The sequence below is a fragment of the Colletes gigas genome, unplaced genomic scaffold, assembly GCF_013123115.1.
Source record: "Colletes gigas isolate AHSC1104 unplaced genomic scaffold, ASM1312311v1 Colletes_gigas_Sc00007, whole genome shotgun sequence".
Lineage (NCBI taxonomy): Eukaryota > Metazoa > Arthropoda > Insecta > Hymenoptera > Colletidae > Colletes > Colletes gigas.
In genome coordinates, this window is record NW_025106636.1 from 3,963,041 (window position 1) to 3,988,908 (window position 25,868).

At 40.2% G+C, this 25,868-nt stretch overlaps 1 protein-coding gene across 1 annotated transcript; it reads left to right on the forward strand.

Annotated features, from left to right (window-relative positions):
* The first annotated feature begins 10,153 nt into the window (after positions 1–10,153).
* On the forward strand, positions 10,154–22,608 carry LOC122396181. Its single transcript, XM_043394351.1, has 3 exons — positions 10,154–11,003; positions 21,209–21,369; positions 22,474–22,608. Exons 1-3 carry the CDS (start codon positions 10,154–10,156, stop codon positions 22,531–22,533), a joined length of 1,071 nt encoding a protein of 356 aa, XP_043250286.1. The 3' UTR covers positions 22,534–22,608.
* The last annotated feature ends 3,260 nt before the right edge of the window (positions 22,609–25,868 follow it).

Here is a 25,868-nt window from a genome sequence, read left to right on the forward strand (position 1 = left end):
CGTTCTGTTCTTGTTCGAGCACGCTCCAGCGACGATTTCGAATCTTCCGAGCGGATCGTGTGTCTGGCACACACTGGAGTGCGATTTGTTGCAGAGAAGCGGCGGACGAAGCTGCGTCGGTGTGCGGTTTCCGTGCATAATGACGCTGCCGCAGATTATGGTCGTGACGCCGCTTCTCCGCGAAATATTCTGGAAGCTGAATCGATCGCAGACGCGGCCGTGCCGTAGCCCCGGCTCGTGTGCACGTCCCCGTATCGGCCTGTCGACTTTCTTCCTCTTCTTCGCCATTTGCTTCCCCATCCCGACTTCCATTTTTCTCTCCAACAGAGATTACACGAAACTGACAACGTTTTCGATAGCTCGCCAAACGACAACAACGTCTCGTCGCTTTTCCTACTCCAAAAAACGGCCACAAAATTAAATAAAATACATTTTAAATAATTGGGAATCTTTTGTTTTTTTTTTAGGTAAACATTGTGGTGAAACACTTGATTTTTGCCTTCAATATTTTTTGGGGTTACTGTGTCTAATAGTAATTTTATATAATTTATATAATTTTATTTTGGTTTTTTTTTTAAGTAAACATCGTGGTAAAACACTTGATTTTTGGCTTAAATATTTTTTGAGATTATTAATAGTGTCTAATAGTAATTTTATTTTTAAATTTGAAATTAATTTAGATTTACAGTTTATGGGGTTTGCTCTTTTTAAGTCTGATGTATTTTTTTCGTCGTCCATTTTGAAAATAGCCCTGTAACAATGTGCTAGCCTTGCTTCAGGTATTAGCTAAGCAGACTATGGTAGATTGGTGTAAACTTCTCGACCTGGCTGTACATTTCTGAAGCCTGATACGTAATCTTTAAGATTAAGGATCTCGAGCACCGCCATCCCCCTGTTTCGCAGATTATAATATATAATCTACGTGTCTCGCTTAATCTTATGCAGCACACGTGTGTGTGTGTGTCTGTTTAGGTGTTTCGCGGGGTGAAACTTGAAGGAATTCGCGTAGCCAATTTTGACGAAACTTCGGGCGTTTGTAGACTTGGCAAAAATAAGGGTGGAGTGTTTTTATTCAACCGCCGTAACTCGAGTTTAAGGGATGAAATTAGTCATAAAAGTTGCGCCCCTCTGATACTTTTGAAAACTATTACGAACGTAAAGAGTAGTTTTTTTAGACATATTTTTGTGTAGAAAGTAATTTATTAAATGTTACGGTGAAAAATATAATTTTTGTCAATTTTGTCAGAAATTAACATATTTCGAACTCGTCTCGAAAGATGAGTACAATTTTCTAATAAAAAAATTTTATCCACGTAAGAATTTCTGGAAAATAATATCGATGTCTGACCATATATGAGGTTCTACTACTAGATTTCTACATCTATGGTGGAAACAGTTTGTTCTTAATTCAAAATGCATATTTGGCACACTAATATTGTTTTAAACATAAAGAGTGACCGTTTATTCACAAACTCAGGGTATTATAATGTTTTAAACTCATCAGAAATAAAAATTTAATCAGAGATAAACTTGGATTTCCAAGACACGAAAACGTTGCTCCACGATGATAAAATCTTTTGGAATTAATTGTTACGTTTTTGGTGATATCATTCTTTGTAATTAAGTGAAACGTGAACCGTCTGAAAAATTACTGTAGCGTGTGCGAATTATAATTTCGAATTAACGTTTCTTGCGCGACGGCGAAAAAAAGAAGGGCGGTGAACCTTTTTCACGGTGGCTCGTGTACTCGTTTCGTCGAAGCGATCCTAATTTCACATTTTCTAGATTAAACTATCGTATTCGTGTGCGATGGTGTAACGCGAAGCGGCGAAAATAAACGCGTCCGCCTCACGCAGTGGAATATGCCTCTCATATGTCAGACGTGCGGTTCATTTCAAGCTACGGGACGAAAAAACCGACAAAAAGAAATATAAAAAATAAATCATTCCGTCAAGCATGCACACAAACAATTATCTAAAAATATCTCTTTATATTTGTTAATAAAATTTTTAGAAACATTCGTGAAAAATCAATCTCACAATTATAATTTCCCTTGCTAATTTACTCGTTAATAAAAATGAGATTAATAGAAATAAATACGACAATGGCGAGATTAATTTCGTGACTTCTCACAATTATTTTTTTCAATTTTTATAACAAATGTAAATACAGGTTAGGTCGTTTAAAAATTGTTTTATTATATGTTAGACATAATAATAAATAATACACATTTTCTGTTAGCAAAATTAGAATTAATAAATTTGGAAACTGAGAAATTGAAAAATGATAATTAAAATTGAGAATAGTCAAAAAATTGAAGGGTTTTATGCTCGTGGGGTTTGATTTTTGTGTCGCAACGAATGTGTGCCACGAAACGCGTCACCCTAAATGATATTTGTCAAAAGGTGAACGCAGCCACATCGGTTATTGAATATGTCTCGCACTGTACGCGTGGAATTGTGCAATCTGACGTCAGGGTCACGTGGAAGTGGACATGCGCAACGATGCCACTTGTTAAAACGTGCCATTTCACAGCCACCCCTGTCCAGGGGGTGTTTCTACCCGCGTTGCTTCGCGAGGTGATTTTTTCTAGTGGCTAACATTTGATTCCCCGGCTGTAAATTTTATTCGAAATTTTATAGGGCCCCGACAACTCGTACGAAAACTCGAATCTCTAAATAATCTAATATTATAAATCAGGAGGGTCCAAATATTTGGATTTAACTGGACCAAATAAACACGACGAATTTCACCTATAAAGTTTGCCTCAAACTCATTTACATAATTGTAATTATTGTTGTCGTGTTACTAATTAACATACGTAATTTAATGGGAATAAAAATTTAACTTTAAAATGATTATTTAAGATTGTATAGTGTAATAATTTTCGTTATTACCAAGCAACAGTTTTCTGGATTCGAAATTCCAACACGTACACTGTTTCTAATTTGATTAAGTACAGCTGACACGAAACTTCAGCGGCAGAAGGGCGCGGAATATTTATGCAAACTTGCGATTGAATGTAACAATATTCGACGTTAAACTGCCTCGCGTAGAATTCCCAAAGAACGTAAAGGCAACTATCAAACTTTAAGCCGGTGTTTTATTTCTCTTTAAACGGTACGCATATATTATGTAAAATCCACAAGTTTCGGTTCGTTAATATTCATACAGCAGCGATAATTCGGTATAGCCAATGTCAATGGAACCGACGTCCTCGTCAATTTCGATTAAATTCATAAAGAGGTCAGGAAATTAGTAGCCGCGATTCAGTTCTCTGACCGGTTATTAATTAATGAACCGTGTTACATTTGATTAGCACATTACGTTACTAGTATTTCATCAATGCGTGATTAGGTATCCCCCAATCGGTTCGAAAATCCGAACACACAAAGAAACAACTATAGTAGTTCTGTTGATTTATGTGCGAAAGGGTTGAAGATGTTTTGTTCGTGAAGAGGTAACCAGGGACAGCGGGACAACAGGGAGAACAAAACGAATGGTTGCGAAGGACAGCTATGATTCTTATATAATATTAATTTGTTTTGTAATTATTATTATATCATTTGTACATTTGTCCCAAATACAATTCTCTTTGTTCAGTCCTACATTAAATTGATTAGATATACGCTAACATATATAATTTAATACGAATTAACGGAAATAAGAACAAAAACTTTATTTCCTTTTTTGATCAATTTCAGGTTATTCTAATTACTTTAATTATTTAGCATTGTTATTAAACTTGATTCACGTTCTTGTTGGAGTTAATACAGTAGGAATGGAACTATTAGAATGATTCTATTTGAATACCATTCTTTGAATGATTCAGTATTCGAATACCATTCTTTGAATTATTGAGTGTTCGAATACCATTCTTTGAATTATTGAGTGTTTGAATACCATTCTTTGAATAATTCAGTATTCGAATACCATTCTTTGAATGATTCAGTATTCAAATAGTATTCCTTGAATGATTGAGTACTCGAATACCATTCTTTGAATGATTCAGTATTCAAATAGTATTCCTTGAATGATCGAGTATTCGAATATTCAAATACTTCCGTGATTCAAATGTTTAGCGAATACCATTCGAATATTTGTATTATTATTTGAGTAACTGAGCATCCAAATATTATCACTGAAATAATTTCGTATTGGAATATTTGAATTTTCCGAAATTGCCCGCTCAATTTTCGCAATTAGTCAAGGAAAATCGTTTGGAGGATCTAACGCTGACATTGTTCTCCAGTTACTCGTCGATACTCTCGAAGCATCGATGATTGAATTTCGAGAAATCACCATTAAAGCATCAATGGAACTGACGTGGACGCATTGATCTCGATTACGTCCCTCTCGAAACCGGAAAATTAGTGGCCGCTATTAATCCAGCTACCCAGTTATTAATTAACCGAGTATACTGTCAGCAGTTCCAATTATGCTGAACCGAACGTACGGTAATTTGTAACCACGTAACTTCCGGAACGAAGATACAGGGTGGCGAAAGAAAGGTCAATGAGATTAACGAGACACGGGAATGACTGACAACACCGACAAAATTAGTTTCTTATCAGACCCTTTAATTTCTAATAGGTGTGTTTAAATAAAAAATGTCAGTCTAAATTTTTCAAACTAAATAGTATTTCTTAAAAAATAGTATATAAATAAAATACGATTAGGAACACTTTTTAAAGGACGATTCGATCCCTTAATGGAGAAGTAAACATCGAAAGAAAAATTTGTTTGAAGCGTTCATAAGTTCGTTTATTTTTGGATTCTTTTGATCGAGACACTTCGTTCGAGTTTCGAACATGGCGCCAATGGCGTTAATTGCGTCGAATTGGCGGGCATTCGCGCATAAATATTCTCTCGAGTAGACTGTTGCGTAAACGACCGTTTTGTCCAACGGCGTAATAATTCAGTTTCGTTTCGCGCTCAGACGGACGAAACCGCTTATTTAAAGCAACAAGTGCCGTGCCTCCGTTGAAAAAGAAATCTCCTTTCGTCAAAGCGTGGCTGGGTCTCGCGATTCACGATGAAATAACGAAAACGGTGAAAGACAACGCGAAACAAAGCGGACTTCCGAGCTTTATGGAATTTAATCCGTACGAGCGGCCCTCGCCGGGGAAGGAAGTGTCCTCTCCTGTTGCATTTGTTTCTTAATCGATTGGCTATTCCTGGGGTCGAAGAATCGATCGGTAACGCAATTGGGCTACGACGGAATTTATTAATAATAAAATTAAAGTTGATGCTCACTGGTTCAAAATTAAACGAGAAAATAAATCTGTACGAGTTATTATTTACGCGGTCCAGCGAGTATCCCCATTTTGTTTTCGATTTCGCCGTGACTGGAATTAAAAGAAAATAATTGATAATAACGATTCGCTGTATAAAAGCGTCGAGCGAGGGGGAAATAAAAATAAGAAACGGGACGATTTAAAATTACGCGGTCCAATTAAGTCGCGTCGGAGTAATCGAGAAACGAAAATCGTGCGATGGACGCGCGAGAATGCGTACTGTTGCACTACGCGTTACGCGGATTAATTAAATTTCAAGCGCCTCTGGTTGCACGCGGTTAATTAACAGGCGAGCGGTTCTTTCTGCGACAAAAGTTAAGCACGCCTACAACGTGACGTTAACCTTTACTCTATTTCCTTTCTTGCTTGATAAGCGCTGTTAGAGTGGCATTTGGGGGCACTACGATTCACATAAAACCGACCATTCGGCCGTAACGACGCGATCTGGGGGCCAAGATGCTTCTGGTTTTGATGGCAGCCACGCTGGTATGAAAACGAATCAGTTTACTCCAAGTGAAGTAACTTTTAAACATCTCTATAATTATGCATGTATCGATGGTAATTGCTTAAAAACACGAATAAACCGCGATACCAAAGTTTCGATAATTCGTGTTCGCCTGAAATTGATGGTGCTCAAGACCAATATATCTTTTAGGCCTTAAAATTTGTTTGCATTTTATGAGGACGCAGGAAGCGGCTATTCAGGGGCTAAGACGTCATAAAACAGCTTTAATAACGTCGTAGATACCGTGGACTTTCTTTCTTGGACACCGTTTTTAAGATCGCGTAGGATGTTTACAGTGTGGTTGGTCGGAATCGATATCCAGGACATCAGGAGGCTTGTATCTCGTCCAATTTCTTTCCTAAAAGGATATTACCTTAAAGATCTTAGAGGCGTATAAGACTCTGGGAGTTTCTAGACCTATCAGCGGGCTTAAAATATTTCCCTTGGTTTGAAGCTAGGTTGTTTCATTCGAAATTATTTTCCACGGTGGAGAATATTTTAAACGAGAGACAAACAATGGCGTACAGTAAAAACATCGTAAATATAGGTGTTTTCATCAAATGCACTTGTTTGAAACAGTCTCGTACTGTTTAAACTTGTTCGAGGTTGTTTTCAGATGCCTGAGTTTAGTTAAAAATGTTTATTTAGTACTGTTTGAAGCTACGTCGACTAACTGAAGTTGTTTCAACTTGGTCGAGGCACTTTCAAGTTGTTTGAGCATATTTGAAGCTGATCCCGGTTGTCTAAACCTAGTTAAACACTTTCATTGAACTCGTTTGTGCTTCTTTAAACTTATTTGCACTTGATCGAAACTTTTATAATATTTATCGACTTGGCAGAAGTCGTTTGAGTGGATTTATAGCTTCTATAAGTAGTCTGGAATTTGGTGTTAGTTTGAACGTGTTTGAGACTGCTTGACGCTGTTTAAACTTGTTGAAATTCTTCGTAATTTGGTAAGGTTGTATCTAACACGGAAAGTCTCCGGGGGAAAAGGATAAATGAGCAAATGTATAACGAATATTTGCAAAATCAAAATCTAAATTCCTACTTTCGTTATAAGATATATTCATTGTTAAAATCTTGCAAGATGTTTCCCTGTTGCTTTGTTTCACCGTCGCGGCAAGGCAAACCACCATGTTTTCATTATGAATATACCGAGCAAAGTTAATTAAGCTCCTATTACGTGAATTAAAACAGACGAACACATGGTATACGGTAATAATTTGTGCAAAAATGGTACGCGAACAGGCGAGGTTTGCGTAAAATATGAATATTTCACGACCGGCTGTCAAATAAATTACGAGGACAAATGAAATTTTAATATTCCGCAAATGAATTCATAATGTTATAATTAATATAATGATTAACCTTATTTTAACCTATGTAGAAATTTTTGGCTGGTATTAGAAGCTGGGAAAGCCTATGATTGGTATTAAGAAAAATTGCTTTATCGAGTGGGGTTTACGCGTCAAACTTTGTTTGCAATATTGACGATTGGCCTACGCCCGGTAAAGCTCGGATCTGGGTTTGGCTTTTTTCGCCTAATCCTGGATCAAAAACACACCCAAAGCATGGAAATATATGTAGTCTGTGCATACAGCGTGTATGTACATAGACGGTGCGTCACGGGGAACATAATACCAATACTATGTATGTGTTTAGTGGATTTGGGGATATAAAAAAATCTGCAAACAAAACGTTCACTAATTTCTCTTTAGACAATTACTGAAAAATTAAAAATTAAACGATTTAAAATAGATACTCAGATAGGACCGATGTAACCCTCAAATGGATTAATTATTTAACAATTTATGTAATCCTGCATTAGTTCGTTTTAAATTCTTTAAAAGGAAAGTTGATTTTCATTTACCAATTTGGTAAGAATTAAGTGAAATAATTCAGTTGAGACTGAGAGTCCACTCGGGGGTTAAAACTGATATGCATAATGAGACAATGTAAAATCAAAATTTAAAATAACTTATTATAGTATATTGAAAGCTGTAAATTTCTTCGAACGACCCAAAGAGCTATGAAACCGAATAAACGAAGTGCGGACAAAAAACAGCATTCACGAAAGAAAATAAGCCCCGGTGGTACGGCGCGCTCCCCCCGAAGCATACTAAACAGACCCTCCGGTCTCTCTTTTTCAGTCCTTCCCCGCATTCCCAGCGGCGACTCGAACGAAGAACGGAAATTATTCGGGAATGCCTGCATCGTAGTAAATAATCGAGGAACTAACCCCCGTCATCAGGTTCAGAAACCATGAGAAAACAGGTTTCCCCGTCGGTGTGCGTGCGCGATCCGATGCGGAACGGAAAGCGTGCGATGATGCTGGGGGTGGCCTGGGCCGCGTTGGCGGCGTAGAGACCGTTTGGTGTCGCTGGCAGAGGGGTTGGGGGTTGGTGTGGAAGGGCGGGAAAGGGAAAACGCCGGTCGACGGGGAGGGGGATGCGCGGTGTATTAAACCCGGTGACTCTTGCCGCGCAGCGTGGGAGTTAGTTCTGGTGAGGGCGCCAGCCAGCTCACTCGCTAAACTAAACCCACCGTCCCAACCCTTCGATCCTCCATCCCTCGACCTTCGACCAACAAAGCAACATCCACGGCCGCAACCTCCTTTCACCGACTTCGACGTCGACGTTTTTTTTATCCGCGACTTCCTGGCCAGCCAACCGGGAACCGTCGACAGACGACGCGCGTCTCACCACCGACCGTTCGACCGGTTCGCGTCACCGGGCGAGAACCATTTCTCCGGCGAGCATGCGAGAGTACGCGGTCCGCGGGAGGGAACGCAGCTCGACGTAAGTGCCGTCGCGCTCCAACCGACACTCGAACGAAGACGCTGAACAGTCTGATCCCACGTCTCGACTCCGCACACGTCCACGAGCCGCGACCGTCGTCGACGACTGGCATATCGGGTGACCGACAGCAAGCATGCTGAACGACCGCTCGCACCATTTTGTGTTCGCGTGATCGCGGGGAAAGAGTCAGGGTAGCCCCCCCATGCCGGTGATCGGAGAGGACACGGTGCCCGCGAGAACCTAGTCCAGAGGCATCGACGAGAAAGAGAGTCGTTTTGCGACCCGGTGATTTCGCGCTGAAGTAGCATGTGCGACGCGGGACGAGCTCTGTAAAAGGTTGGGAACGAGGAAGAGAAGGGATTTTTTCGCAGCAACCGGCCACTGAAGCAAGTATCTCGCACAAAATACGCATACCTACACGTAAATGTTTCCGCGACTCTGCACTCTGTCTCTGTCTCTTGTTAACTTTTAACCGTCACTGTCCGTAAAAACCCCCGCGTCGCCTGTGTGTCACCGCTCTCTCTGTCACTTGTGTATCGATGTGTCCTACCCTTCACTTCATTTCGACGCACCCGAAACCCGAAACGGATCGTACGTCGCCTAATTAATTTCTCACCCCCCCGTCACGCGGGAGCACGGTTTTGCACAATTTTTCGGGCACCTGTTGATCTCTCGTCCTACATAGCCACTTTTCCGCACTCGAAAGTCGGTACGGGGGAGTTCGATGTCACCGTTGCACGCCGTGTCAACGCGCGTAGAACGCCCGGCGGACACCGCCGTCGGCTTCCGTCGACCGTCGGCCGCCGAACGGCGCGAAACACGCCGGGACCACCGGCGATCCGACCCCTGAGCCGCCTGGATCTTGGACGCGGAAAGATCGAGAAAGCGTCTTTCCCGTCGGTGGACGGACAGAGTGACAGAGGCTACGAGGCTGACCGCCATGCGACGAAAGAAACCAGGGGTAAGCGAGCGACCAGGAGGCCCCCGGAGAAAGATAACTCGGGTTACGGAGCACGTAACCGTGACCGATCGATCGGGTTTCATTGTTGCCCACACTGTCGAGCACCTTAAAAGCATCAGCACCAGCACCACTGCATCGCTGCACCCCGACCACGCATCCCCGAGACACGCGCCGCTATTCTTTACTAACCGCCTGATTTCAGGACACGGGCTAAATGCGAGACTAGCGTTCACACCGCTGGTTAAAAGAGGATACCCTTAGGGACGGGATGAGACTGGCCGAACACGTTTAAGAAACCGCTTTTTCCCTCATGCGACGGAAGCCTACGCGGGGTTATATCGATTGATCCGCCTGGTCATCGCTCATCGTCCGCGTTTTCTTCCTTAGTCGCGCCACCCACGAAGTCGTTACCCACCCACCCACACCCCCCTCCCATCCCTACAGCCCAGCTAACGAAAAGTCGGCCTAAACCCAGAGTTGTGCCTTTCGACTGGCAGCGAAGAACTAGCGATCAGAGGCGAGACGTCGGGATCAGAGGCCCGTGAGACGCCTGACAGTCAACGACCCGCCGAGTCGAGAGATAGTCGTCTGTATGATGGCGGTGTGCATGTTCTGGCTGCTCACGTACGTGGGTCAGGGCCTGGACCTGGCCGTGGGGAATCGTCCTGTGATCATCATGCAGGGCTCGCAGGAGCAGGACTACCGCCACGGAACCGGCATCAGAAAGAAGAACGAATTGAACTCGGTCGGCAATAACCTGTTGCACTTCAGGATATATCCTCCGGAGGCGTCCCATCGCGACGACCTGTCCAATTGGCTGTTGCTCAACGACGAGCCGAGGATCTCGTCGTGGACCCCGGCGGGCATATTGATCGACGACATGATCAGGGAACCCAGGGAACTGCAGACGGTGTTCTTCGCCCTGTCGCCGACGATGCTGAACGTCCTCTACTCGGAGTACATGACGGCCAATCAGCTGGGCGAGCAGTTCCCGCACGAGGATCAGCCCAGCCACCTCGGTCAACGCGGCAAGAAGCTAAGGATAGACTGCAGACACCCGAGGAACACCGTCAGCCTGCCCATCAGGATCTGCGACGACGCCACCGGCAGAAAGAACCATCAGGAATCCAGACAATCGAGCTACGAGGATCTGTTCGATCAGAAACGCGCCGGGAGTACGAAGACTGATATGACGCGGGGCGAGAAACCGCGGGACTACCAGAACAACGGTTTCGTCTCGAGGGCGTTCGCGATAGACGCCAACAAGCTTCCTGGAAAGAGGAGCCAAACGCCTACCGGACGCCGCTCCATCGACCTTCCCGGAGAGTCTGCCCCGCATCAAGCTCAACCTCCGTCGTCTCTAGGGTCCGGGATCAGCGTCGCTTCTCAATTTATGCTCAGATCTACCAGGGGAAGCATACAATACGATGTCCCGCAGATCGGTGAGTGACACTTTGTTGCTATCTGCTTAGTCGGGAAGGAATCGTTGGGAACCTGGGGATTTGGAACGGGGGATGTTGACTTGAGGGATCGTGTTCGGTCAGGAATCTTGGAAAATAAGATTTCTGGGGTTTGATTTGGATTTCTGAGAGTATTGCATCTTCAGGATAGTCACTGAAAGTCCCAAATGTCATAGTCCCAGTGATATTCCTAAAATCGCAGGAAACCTGGGGATTTGGGATGAGGGATATTGAGTTGAGGGGTCAAGTTCGGTTAGGAATCTTGGGGAATAAGATTTCTGCGGTTTGATTTGGATTTCTGAGAGTATTGCATCTTCAGGATAGTCACTAAAAGTCCCAAATGTCATAGTCCCAGTGATATTCCTAAAATCGCTGGGAGCCTGGGGATTTGGGATGGGGGATGTTGAGTTGAGGGGTCAAGTTCGGTTAGGAATCTTGGGAAATAAGATTTCTGGGGTTTGATTTGGATTTCTAAGAGTATTGCATCTTCAGGATAGTCACTAAAAGTCCCCAATATCATACTCCCAGTGATATTCCTAAAATCGCTGGAAACCTGGGGATCTGGAATGGGGGATGTCGAGTTGAGGGGTAGTGTTCGGTTAGGAATCTTGGAAAATAAGATTTCTGGAGTTTAGTTTAGGCTTCTGAGAGTATTAAACAGTGTTAGAAGTCTAAGAAGACCTAGAGTTTAGGATGCAGACATAACTGCTATTTTTGAAGATTAGAAAAGTGACAATTTGGCGTGTTGATGCGCCTAAAATATGCAACCATATCTTCTCTGCAGAAAGGAGTCGAAATGCTTATGCCCCAAACCTAACACAGGAGTATGTAGTTCAGAAGTTACAACAGATGAAAATTTGATTATTTCAGTGTATCATTCGTGGACTCTTTCTTCAGGTTTCCAGCACTATATTTTGAGGTTATTTTTGTAATCCCCAAGGCGTACGGCAATTGGTTACTCAGTGAGACCTGACTATAATCTTTCTGAAATATTCATTGGGGCCTTTTAGCAGATCTAAATAGACCTAACCTTCGAACAAATCAAATGAAAATAACAGTAAGAAAATTAGATTTGAAAAATGTATAGAAATTATGTTTTCTTCAAGTTCATAGTATTTGAAGTTATTCTTGGAATTCCTAATCCAAGAGTATAGGAATTTGTTACACAGTGAGACTTGACTATAGTCTCCCTAAAATATTCATTGATAATTTTGACAGGTCTAAATCTGTCTAGCCTTTACATAGATCAAAGAAAACGATGACAGACGTACGAGAATAATAAAAATATAGACAATTCCCCATAGTTCGTAATCTCATACTTAAAAATTCATTTTGGAATTTTTATTACATCTGTATACCAATTGATCGATAAATAAAATTCTAAAAACTAAATAGTTTCAATAAAAATCACAACAATCGAGTTTTATTAAAAAAATGTAGGCAAAAACTGTGAAGCTCTACTCTTGAAATCATAGTGCTATACATTCGTGTTAATTTTCGATCTACTCGATCGAATACCGTAGCATACTATGGCAGTATATTGGTGAATGAAATTTGTTTAGACTAGGCTAAGCAGATCAATAGTTCTAATGGAATAGACTCAAGGTAAACGAAGTTTGCAATTATCTAAACAGAATGAGAATGTTGATCTCCCTTGATTCGGTTCAACCTGAACAAAGAACACCCTGTACAATTATTATTCCATGCGTTTCAGCTTGGTTCGAAACAACGTTACACGTGAAAGTTCCCCTTTAACGGTAGAAAAAATATGCAAGCTTTATAACTGGTAACTTCACTTTGCAATTTCGAAACATATCTGTCGGCGCTTCCAGTTAATTTCGACACGCGTAATTCAAACTTTATAAAGTCACGTAGCGAGCTCTGGATCCGTATTGCTGTTCCGGTTCGTCCCCACGAAACTTTCATTGCTAAACTGTGAAAATATTCATTCTTTCTCGTCCGCCCGATGACATTCCTCTAAACTAATTTTAAAGCTCGTTTGTACGACGAACACGGTCGCATAAACGTAATTGTTTTCGTCATACCCCACCCCAATCTGTTTAGTTTAGTACAACATATACATAGATGAAAGTGATTCGGTGGTATCGCTGGGAACTTCAGATAGTCGAATTAAAAGTTCCAGCGTCGCCTTCGTTGGTCGAAACCAGACGAAGTTTGATTGGGACGACAAATTGACCAATGAAAGCTCTTTCGAGAACCCTTGAATTCGACGAGAGAAATAATTGAATGAAGGATTGAACCTTGCACTTAAAACAACAATGGAATATTTTTGGAAAATGAAGAGCAATCTTTTCCAACGCATCTCTGAGTACCCTTTAGATGACAATCTTTCGGGTATCAATTATTTTAATAGATTATCGAAGCAAGAGCGCCCCCTATACACCGAATTTTTATACATAACCTCTTTTAATAATAATTTAACTCCATTTCTTCAATACAATCCTATATTTTAAAATGTTATCAGTTGTTGGTATGTAAAATGCAGATTGAACGAAATTGAATGCACATATCGTATAAAAAAAGCAGTAATATCCGATAATAGGAATTACAATCATATTAATACGTTTAAAGACAATTAAATTTCTCTCATTTTCTCGTTAACGGCCCAGTAATAGCCTCCACAACCTCTTTAATAATAATCCATACTGTGGGATTACTTACGCAGCAAATATATCGAGAGTTAGTGCAGGTATTTCTAAAAATAATACGACAAAATAATATTGTTTTATAATAATAATCGTAAGTGATTAAAACCATATTGTTGAATTTAATTGTAATCGAGAGTCAGAGCTTTGAGGAAAATTAAATTCCTCCCATTTTCCCGTTATCGATAATATTACATAACCTCCAACAATAGTCGAAAATATTATTCAATAGTAGTAATTATGGCCAATTTATTGGTTAGCGTTTCCAATTAGTATCGAATAAACTTTTTTGGTCCTTTTCATAATTCTAGGTGATCTATAAAGCATTCAGTAGTTTATGAGGATCTAATTAATAATGAGGAAAATTGTTGTGTGGTACTCGTAACTAGTATCCTAGCTTGAGGCGGTTGGTTAATTATTTTGAAAATTCTGAATAAACATGCATTTATAGTCCAGATGGTTTCCTTATAATTAGTTAATATCTAAGCGTAAGGTAATTCTAACGAATTTGAATAATCATAGGTTAAGGAAATTCATTAATATTAATATCATTCGATTTTGTATGTCTAACTCGCGCGTAAAATTAAACTTCTGCCATTTGTCTGTCATTGATTAAACAACGCCCTCTGTGCCACAAATTTTGATACATAACCTCCTCAAGACTACCCTAAATCTCTTTGCAATGCAATATTTTACACTGTTATGGATTATTATTATTATTTAAAGTCGTGTTTGAAAATATTATTCAAGAAAATACTGTCTAACAAGAATTACTATAGTTAATTGCAATCATTACGATGCAACAACGCCATCTAATCCTAGAATTCCGATACATAACCTCTTTAACAATACTTTTTTCCCAAACCTCTTTTTATATCATGCAATATCAATATTTATATAGCAGATGCATATATATATATTGTTAAAAATGCTCCACGAAAATAAATACCGTTCGATAACAGTAATTTTAATTTATTAAAATGAAGAGTCCGGCTAGCGAAGAAAATTAAATTTCCGTCGCCGTTTCGTTACCGATCAATACACCCCCGAGCTTCACATAAATTTCAAAACACTTTCCCGCCCCCCCGATAGACCGCGGGTATTTGTTATTTTTAACTTGATTAAGCAGTCGTAATTGGCGCGGAATTTTTTTCTGTACTGTGTAACGCGCATCGATTTTCAAGTCGCGATAGTAAACAGCGCGTCTCGTTTAATGACTTTTATCGTGCTCTCCGATCGCGATGGCGCACCCCCGCTGATGCCCGGACGGATTACAGAGAAGTGACAATTTAATCGCGGGGTTTCGTATCAGCGTCACACCGCGGCATTTTCCGCGAAAAAAGGAAAATAAAAGAAAAAGAAACGAAGAATGATAAACGCCCGGGGTCGTGGGATTAATTTTGCTCGAGTGACCTTTACGTTGGCGGGAGCGCGGGAGTGAGGAGAGGGGGGGGGGGTCGGAGGGTCGGGATCGATCTATCGAGTTTCGATTAGTTTATACCCGATCACCTGCGCAGCAAATGAAGTGACGCTGATTAAACAGTCGTAGATTCTTGTTTCTGTCGCCCTTTGAACGTTTCTTTCCATTTCCAACCACCCACCCCCCCCCCCCACCCCCTTCCGTAGTTAATTAAAATTGATATCGAGAACGTCGTTGGTCTTGTACGGGGGTGCGTGATTCATTGTAGTAAGTTGATACTGGGACGCGCGAGCTGGTTTTATTACAAGTGGTTCCCTTTCTGTTGGTGGATGCTTTATGGCGGGAAGCATGGTAATTAGATGTCGACGATACTTTTCCAGATAGATATGTGTACTCGAGAATTCAATTTTGTGGGGAATTTTACACTTGTATGTAGTATACTTTAATGTAGTAATGGTACCCTATTAGAGTCGTGCTGCTATCATCAAGTGTTATATAGCAATTGTAGAGTAATAGTTGCTATAGCATATGGTAGGAATGTTAACACTGCACTGAAAGTGCAATACAATTACAGTATTACTATTCAATACTCTATACTAATATTTACTTTATCTAAATTTATATAATATTATATCTATAATAGCGTATCATATCGTAGACTAGACCTCATACACTAGATCTCCATAATATACTCTAACTGCTACATTATTGCTATACAATATAATACTTTGATGATATAGAAGTTCCTTAGTATTATAGTAGAATCCATAGAGTAATCATATATGCTATAAAATGGTGATTGAGTAACACTATTATAGCAACTATAATCCCACAATTGCTATATAGTACTTTATGATAGCAGCATTTATTGTATGGTACGTTTAATATTATTCTATAGTGGTACTATAATTTTACACTAGCATAAACAATATTATAAATAATATCAGTCTCTAATTTCTTAATTTGAGCTTCTATAATATTAATAATTGTAGCTATTATAGAAAATGGTGTAATGAAAAGGTATGTCTAGGAAATTTAATACCTGTAGATCGTCCCCCCATCAAGGCGAAACCAATCAACGCAATTATCGCTCCGAGATATTGAAATAATGATAATTACTGGGTTATTATTATCGATAGGTAATCGCACCTGTTGCAGCCCACACACGAACGCGTATCATCACGCGATACCAATTTCAGTTCCCACGTCTTTCCCGATTAGAAATCGGTACGGGCAAAAATAGGAAACGCTCCACATTCCCATCGAGGACACGTTCCACTATATACGGGGTGGGTTCCATTATTACGAAGCATTACAAGGGATTCCCCTTTCGAAGTATCACACGGTGAAATAAAATTTTTATTCGTTACAAAGACTATTTAATGGAGACTGATATATTTTACAAAAATGTAAAGACTTCGTTCTTCAGTCCCACCTCCACGTAATTTCTTGCCATTTTTCTCCTTTCTGTATTCGTTCTACGGCTTTGTATAGTTCACTTTTATCGTTTCATAACGTCGTTACTGCAATTGAACGCGTCGCAGTTATGCAATTATCGGGCGGACAATTGACAAAATGGAAACCACCCCATTCAGCGGTGGTTGAACGTTTTATTTAGAAATGAAGTCTAATTGATTTTTAAAGGGGACGATCGTTATTCGCGCGAATTACTGCCACTTCCGAGCGTCGAAATTCGTTTTTCTGCATTTTTCACCCCGGAGAATTGCATGCCCCGGTGGTTTTTGTTGTCCCCGCCGATGGTTCTCAACCCTTTCTGTTAGAACACTCGAAACTTAGAATAGAGAAATCACGTGTTGAAGTCAATTAATGTTTTTTGGATTTTTAATAATTATATTTGTATCATTGGACATAACCAAAAATTGTTAAGTAAAGGCCACGTAAATTAAATTTTCAACAAATATTATTAACAAGCATAATAGAACTGAAATGGTCGAGCGTCGAAGATTATCTTAGAGCATTCCCTGTGTAATCCCTTCAATTTTCGTTCTGCAATCGTGTCTTCCTATACGATCACATTCTCATTGTCCGCTCGAAATGTGATAAGAACGTGGATTACGCGGCCATAATCGCCATTGTAAATGCATCAACGGCGACTTTTAAAGAAGCTTCGCCCCGACTGAACTAACTGTAATGCAGAAGTAATTTAAATACAAAAAAATCACCATCCCCTCGACCTAGAAAACTTCAACACCAACCCTTTAAATCAGCGGTGCACAACGTTCACCCCTTTAATCCAGAGTTGAGACACCTTCGTCGAATTAATCGCTGCTGGAATACTCGAACAACTCTGGTGATTCTGCTTCATCGAACAAAATTCGAATATTCCATTAAATAAACATTTAAATGTACCAGCTTGAAATGACATTACCATCATTTTAAATTTAAATACATTGTTTTATTTGGTCCACTAAGGAAAACTATTGTGCACCTCTGACCTAAAGCCTAATGAATATTCCTGATCTCTTCTCGTTCCACCCTCTCCTCCTCCGACTCTTCTTCGAAGGATTAAATTGATCTTGGTTAATTCTTCTGCAAGAAGAAAATATTGTTGGTTGCTTTAGTCGAGTCAAGCTTTTCAATTTAAACGTAAAAAGTTTTAAAATCTTCAATGTATAGTCTTCAGAACGAAATCTCTACCAAACCTCCCTATTTGATTGCAAGAAGAGGGGTAATACTTCAACTCGACAAAATTAATTAAAAAAATAAGAAAAATCGGGTTTATTTTAATCAATAAACTTTATTCTATCGTCTTAAGTAGAATTACAAAAATATCAACAATATTTATGTGTCTAAAAACAAATTAAATTAATTAAATTCCGTTCGAAACAAAATGTTTTCTTTTGATTAATCCCCATATTGTTTCTTTCGGTTTTAAGAGCCCTGGAGAAGGATTAACAAATTCAATGACGATCGCGTTGAGATAGGGGCGGTGGGGGTGAAACGACGGGAAAAAGAGCGAGGCACGACCTTGCAGAACCGACCAACGATATTTCTGTCGATTCGTTTCGAACAGATGCGCACGCAGGAGCTGTCAGAAATAATTGCGCATTGTTGGCGCTGTCGGAGGAACATTGCCTGAAATTTGCATTCAGAGACGTTGGAAACATCCTTGAACAGAAAAGGACATCCTCCCTTCCTCCGTCAACCCCCACCACAGTCAGTTTTTTATTCGACCATCAGCTTAGGACTAGCAAAAGCTTTGTTAGGAATCCATCGAGCGAACAGAGAATTAAGGGAGGGGGAATCCCCGTGTAACAGGTTCAAGAAATCGATTTTTCGGAAATTTTACAGAATTTCAGAAATAACCTAGCAAAATTTGTATATTCTTCAATCGCAAATGATTTTTTTCTAGACAAATATTTAGTTTCATAGGTGTTGCAATATTTGTTTAAATATTTTCCTCTGTATTCCTGGCTGTTACTAAATATTGAAAAGGAATCTTACAATCTATATTTCCTCAAGGGATGATTTCACCCCCTAAGAATGTATAACAACGAATAATGGTTTCGTGTTACGTATGAATTATTTCTGTATATCGTTTCAAAACCGTGGAAATTTTAGGGTTCGCGAACGCCCCTCGCGAGATTAATCAGTAACAATAAAGTAGATTTGTTTTGGCTTGTACCGACCCTCGTGACAGCTATAAAATAAAAATAATATTCTACACTCTTTTGCATAAATGAATTTATCGAAGATCTGGTCATAAGGTCGTATAATAAACGTGATTTAAAGTTAATTAAAACCAGCAATATAATCTAGACTCGAAATACTAAATCAAGTCCATTTTAATTTCCTTCACGGTTATTTTTTTTTCTTGTATTATCTGCTGATTTTTCACTATTAAAGGTTGACCTCAATAGAAACATAATAAAGCTGGCCGAAACGTTGTCGTTGTAAATATTGAACTTTCTTCATTTGTTTGCTCTGAAAACCAAACTTTCAACAACCACCGAGAGCGAACGGAGGATCTTTTCATCAATTTTAAATTGATAAATGTATCCAGTAAAGTGTGTTTATAGTTTCGGAGTGTAGTATGAAATCGTATAGAGAGACACTCGAATATTTTCGAGTTTGGGAATTCCACCGCGACCTTCGTAGAACGTTGCTTTCAAGGCACGAATCTTTAAGAAAATCTTCTCCAACTCTCCAAACTAGGTAAAACCCTTAAAGCGTTAACAAAGGGTTGACCTTTAGGGCAGAGAACTGTGGCAGCGTTTCAAAACGTTTTGAAAGTACAGCATTGCCAGAGAAGTTGTAACGAAGTTATCCCCACAGCACTCTGAAATTACACCTACATGGATAGAGTAAATAGATAGAATACCGAGATAACGTAATACCACACCGGAGGAATATTAAACCGAAACGTACCAAGATTAGAACAGAAATTCCACCAGATCGCACTTTTTCTGAAACTAAAAAAAAGGGAACGAATTTAATAAAAACCGTGGTCAAGTAAATTACTGGAATATTTAGTAATTAAATTAATTCAATGATTACGAGACTGAATAGTAAATTTACTATTTTTTATATCAATTTGAAAATTACAAAGTAGAGAACTATTAAAATAGAAAAGTGTCTGTCCAGCGTAATTAAAATTGACGATAAAACTTAAGTGTATTCCCTTTGTAAATAAAACGATGCAACGTTAGAGAAACACAGAAGTAAAATAATGGTTAATTAAGAAAATACCGAGACGGAATAAGAAAACACGTAAAGAGGACAGAATTGAGATTGAAAAATAGCGTAGTCGAGGAGTACCGGGATAATAAAACATTGAAATAAAGGGATATCGGAATATGAAGCTGCGTAAATAGAAAAATACAAAATGGTTTCCCTTCTAACCTTTCAGGAGAATCATTCATAACGCACGAATTAATGGATGGTTACAGTGGCGCAGCTAGGAGGATGCAAGGGAGCAATTTCATCCCCTGGGCTACGAATATTCATATTTTCGTTATTAAAATTTTGTTGCACGTAATAAAATATGAATAAACCCCGGGCAAAAACGTTCCCTTCGTGTTTAATAGTTTATCATAAAATTTCGAAACGAAACCAAACACAAATTCGAGGTTAATTATTTTTTACATTCTTGAAATAGTTTTTGTTTTATAATCGATGTTGTTTCGAGGATGATGTCACGCTCAAACTGTTCCACCCTAATCGATCCCGGACAAATAAATTGGCGATGCTCGAGGACGGGAAATTGAATCGTTCGAATATTACAAAATAAAGAATATTGTCAATGGGTCAATGGGGAACCCTCTATCAGATCGTTTATGTGAATTTAATTTACAAAAATTTGTTTTGCAATTGGGGTGAAAATTCGTAATTCAAGCATTTATTACAGTAAATAATATATATGTTTTTTTGAAGATTCTATCAATTTTTGGGGGGGGTGACGATCGCCATTATTAATTTTCGAGTTTACCAATATGTATACTATTGATTAATGCTAGACGAAACAGTGTAAAACGCTTGGAAGGAAAACACTGATACCCGATAACATTGAATTTCATATGACGCAGCTTTGAAACTGCAACCTTGCAGGATATTTCGCATAAAGAGATGTTCGTGATCCTTTGGAGTTGCGTCGATTTTGCATAAAAATAGTAGCGATCGATAGTGCGAAGAATGCGATAGAAAAATTATACGAACCGTGACGGAAATTGTGTTAAAATTATAAAAAAGAAAAACGCGATATCAAAACCTGCGAATTAAAAACGCAACTTACTCGACGACACAAATATACAAATAGATAAATACTACAAATAAAAAATTAAAATAAGAAAACAAATTGACAAAATATAAAACTGAGAATAGCAAATACTTGAAATAGAAAAATATAGAAAATAAGTCCACGCAGGAATAGATTAATTCAGAAATCCAAACCACAGGGGAAAAATATGAAAATAAAAATATATATAAAGGCGTGAGCACTATTTTAACAAAATAGTATAGTTAAATAATAAAATCACCTCCCAAGGAAGTAAGAAAACAGTGGAGTATCGAAATAGAAATATAATACGTGAAAGAAATATAACGCGTGTCTAAATATAACTTTGCCTTTTCCTTTTTTCCAGAGTGTCCGATCTCGGAAGACGGCCTGGAAAGGTTTGCGTGTCCCAACGCGGATAGAATGGGTAGATACCACTGCATCGAAGATCACGCCTTGTGCGACGGTTTCATAGACTGCCCTACAGGCGAGGACGAGGACAGGCAAGCCTGCATGTTTTACAAAACTGTAAGTCTTTAATCAGCGAATATCGTGGCACATTTTACAGGTATACAAATGACACAATCAACGGTGTGATTCTGCATCCTATAATCTGCTACAATTTTTACAGACCACACATACCACCCGTCCTATTTTCGTATTCCTCGTCCTCGTGATTTCGAGGAACAGAACTGCTTTGAACAGGAACGTTGTAATATTACATTAATCCACACATTGTCCTTTTCTAATTTAAAAAGAGCGCCAGAATCCATATATTCGCGCTCTGTAATCTGCTTACATAATCTGTCTTTCGATTAAGATCGGCGCCTAATTCAAAATGCAAACTATTTTAATCTATTTTCACAGTCTGTTTAGCCATTTACCCAGCCAATTTCGATTATGTAAAAGCATTCCAGGAATAATCTTCTCCTGAAACTTACCCTATTCCTTTGTTTTTCGCCCCCCACACCACTCGGGGAACTTCCCAAAGCCGCAGAGAAGAAATCTGACCCCGAAAATCTCAATTCATACGCTCGCCGGAGTGTCTGGCCTCGGCTTAAATCTCTAAAAAAAAAAGCCTCGTCTCCTTAATTTTTCTCTCCCGAAGGAAAACCTTTTCCATCGCGTGAAAATGGCGCGACGGATGTAGGGGAGAACGACGGGGGAAAACAATTCCTTAGTCGATTTCCTCGAGAACCACTTAGAGCGAGACCTAACCTTTAGATTTGAGCTGAACGCCGAGCAGAGTCGCCTGAAGCCACGCTTCCACTTTCGAGATTCGTAGCATTGTTATAAATCTTTTCAGAAAATAAGATACTAATTATCAGAGAGAGACTTAATCATCAAACTTGAGCTGAGCACTGTGCGTGCAGAGTCACCTAAAGCCACACTCCCACTTACGAAAATCTCACGATCGATTAGATTTGTTTAAGAAAATGAGATACTAATTTTCAGGGTGAGACCTAACATTTAGACTCGAGTTGGGGCTGAAGAAAGTGACCTAAAGCCACGCTACCAAGTGGGATTGTGACTTTAGGTGACTCGGGTCAGCTCGGGTCAAATCGTACACACTCGTAACGAAACTGGCTTTGAGCGGCAACGCACGAGAAAATGCTGTTTTCTCTGTTTCAGACGAAAGCTCACCTTGACATATTGGCAGATGCCATTTTGCGATGGGCAAGAGGACGCTAATTCCTTTGTTGACGATGAACCTCTGACCTATGCATAAAATCATAAGTCTGACGAGTTTACTTCTTTATACATTCACCTATATATAAATACAACCTATAAATATAAATACAAATATAATATATGATATATTCCCGTGTATGTGTACGCGTACACACACACGCTCTCGTGTACTCGAACACATATCAAGGGTTTTCGTTTTATTGCTAGCGAGCATTTCTCTTGCAAGCGACGGGTGCAGCGAGACGAACGGAATGGGATGAATTTTTCTCCACGCTTCCGCGAGGAATACGGTCGCGCGAATTATATTTAAAAATTTTAGATGCATCGGGATTAATTTTCGAATTTCGAGTAAAAGGGATCTCTTAATACGATACAAATATTTTCAGAATTTTGGAATCCCAAATATTCGACACTTGAGAGTTATAAAAAGGAAATATCAAACATTCCTCAAGATCTGTAGGGCCCATTTAGAAACATATTTATTAAGGCCCCTAAATTAAAAATTAAAGATGATACAATTTTTGGTTTAAAAAAGTATTCGAAATATAAACGAAAGTTATTTAAAACAGGTTATCTTATCATACTTAGCGGGCCTACTTGGGCATCAGGCCCAATCGGGAGCAATCTTAAAATGAATTCACGAGTTCCATTCAGATTTTGTTAGTTTTTTGGTGAAAAAATTGTTGGATCAGGGCACTTGGAATAATTCCAAGTCGATCGAGTTCCTCGTGGAGGGCGGGTATTCCCCGGAACATCGAGATTTCGTTTCCCGTCTCCTCTCTGCGACAACAAGCTTGCAAGGGGAGGATTGGCTGATGAGAAGACGAACACCCTGCTCGCATTCTCCCCATTCTCCCGCATCGTCTATTTTGCAGAGAGTTTTCCCTTTCTCCCGCGTAACCGTAAATACTTAGAGGAGAAATAGATAGAGAAAAGAAAGTGAGAGATGTTCACGTTGAAACCAAACTCAGGGGAACATAAAGATGAATAGTCTCTCGAGCAACACTCGGCCCAGACAGAGGCCGATCCGTGCTCGATTCTCCGAAGGGTGCGGATTCTGATGTGAGCTCGCGCCAACGCGTTCCCGACGATATCGATATTCGAAAGACAAAAATCTTTTTCTGGCCGATGAATGGCGGCGTTCTTGCAGCTCGAAGTTGAGACGAGCGACGAACAATCGGCGCGATCGATTGATTCTGGACAGTTTGGTATTGTTACGCGGTCTGTTGTCCCGAAGGTAACTCGAAATGATTGTTGGAGGATCTTTGGGTGATCGTATATAAGCGTCCTGGTCCTTTGATGAACCCCTTTGGAACAGTTGCACAGCGTTCGTGGAATATTATGCTGTTTGGTAGTTGAACGTAGCAGAAGTTTGAGTGGATTTAGACTTTGTTTAACGTCGCCTGGCCTATTAACAAAATGGCAGTCGGTAAATGAAGAGCAATATGGTAGGTTAGCTAGTTCGGGACTATGCTCCAGGAACCTCTCAAGATCTGAGCCTACTCTTCTCAATGTTGTCATCAGAGTACAAACGATTTTGACTCAAGAATTTCAAACGCAAAATTGTCTGCTCAAGAGAGAGATAGGATACTCGTCCCTTTGCTCTGTGAAGCCTAACCCCAAAGATCAGAGTTCCCCCCCAAAGATCCGGAGGTCCTCCAGTACGAGAAAAGGAATTAACTCAAAAGTGTGACAATCAGTCAATTTTTTTATCAAAAGTAGACTTAGTGAACTTTGCTGTATGAGACCCATGAACGAGTTACCTTCTGTCTAAGGAAGAGGATCGAGATATCTGATCTGTGGACTGAGAAATAACAAACTTAAAATATAAGATATCGTTGCATAATCTTGAAAATCAAATTCGATTAAAATTCAATTGAAAAGAATCGAAGTTAAAGTCTTGGTAGACCTAAAACTCAACCGAAAGCTGGAGTCGAGGTCGCCATTGACCAGAGGAGGAGAAGAATCGAGATTTGTCTATGTCCATCTGACTGGGCCCAGCTCCACAGAAACGCGTTGGCCGGGCCTCCCCGTCACAGCAACCAGGTATCCTCACGTTAAAGTACAAATTAAGGGTGTCCGAGGTTTCAAGGGGGCGTTTTAGGGGGCGACACTGCTGCGACCTCAAACAATCGAGCGATTCCCGCGTGATACCCGTGTAAACTCACCTTCGACTTTATTTTCGTACGACACGAACGCTGCTACAGGCTTTTTCGAAGACTGAGAACGAGCCACTCGTTTTAATTGGCCCGGGGGGACCGACCGGCTGGCACCTTGAGGGCCAATCGGGCCCCAAAAGCGATCCAGCCGTCTGTTTCTTGGACTCTTCGTCGGCGATATCGAGCCAATCACGCTCAAAATGGAACCGTAATAGATCCAGTTTGCAAATTGGCCACTTAGGCGCGAAGACGACGAAGTCTCCAGGGCTCAGCCACCCCCATAGAAACGAAAATCGTGCGTATCGCGTGATCACAAGTGGGCTAAATCTCACCCCTTCTCTTGGTTATCGTTCCAAGATTCTCGCCTGCTGGATCGTTGCGTTCCTGATCCCTGTTCTTCACGGTTCTTTTTCCTCCTCGTTAAAGTAAATATTAGCTTAGCGGTAAATGTTTGACAGTGTCTCGGGCGACACCTCCCCTTTTTCTGCAAATTGTTCAGAACGAAGCGGAGAGGCGAAGTGTTTGCGTGCTTGAACCTCGCCGAACGAGAGGAAGATTTTCTATCTTTTACCCCTGACTCTCAGTTTTGGGGAACGTTGCAAATCTATCGTCCAGGTTCTATTGGCCCTAGACTACTCGTTTAATCTCCATATCTGTGGATGGTTTTATCGAACTTGTCCTTTTCATGTTCAGTGAACATGAATAAAATTTCGAAATCGAAAGTTCTGTGAGGATCTCGAGGGGCAAGGTGCAAGCACGGACGTCGACCCTCTCGATCGAGAAGTCTCGAACGCGAGACTTGCTGTACTGCCGTGTGTTTGCTTGTTTTAAATACGACGAATGAGAACGCATGCGGTCCCGAGAGTTGCGCAGTCTTTAGACTCGTTGGAGTTGCTCGTGTTTCGTCGAATAAGCTATAAGGTTCTACGATTAATAAAAAAAAAATAAATAAAACGACTCTATGGTTAACTATCGCTAGAATAAATATCGAGGTAATATGAAAATGAGAAAAAAATGAAAAAAAAAGAAATAAGATTGGCAGACACCGACGAGGCTCAACTACGCAATACGTGTAAGATGGCGACGATGAGAGGAAGAGACTCGCGAACGCGTCGAGCGAAAATCCCCTTATGCAAGGTCAATTCAGTATTACAGCGTCTAGACTATATACATTTA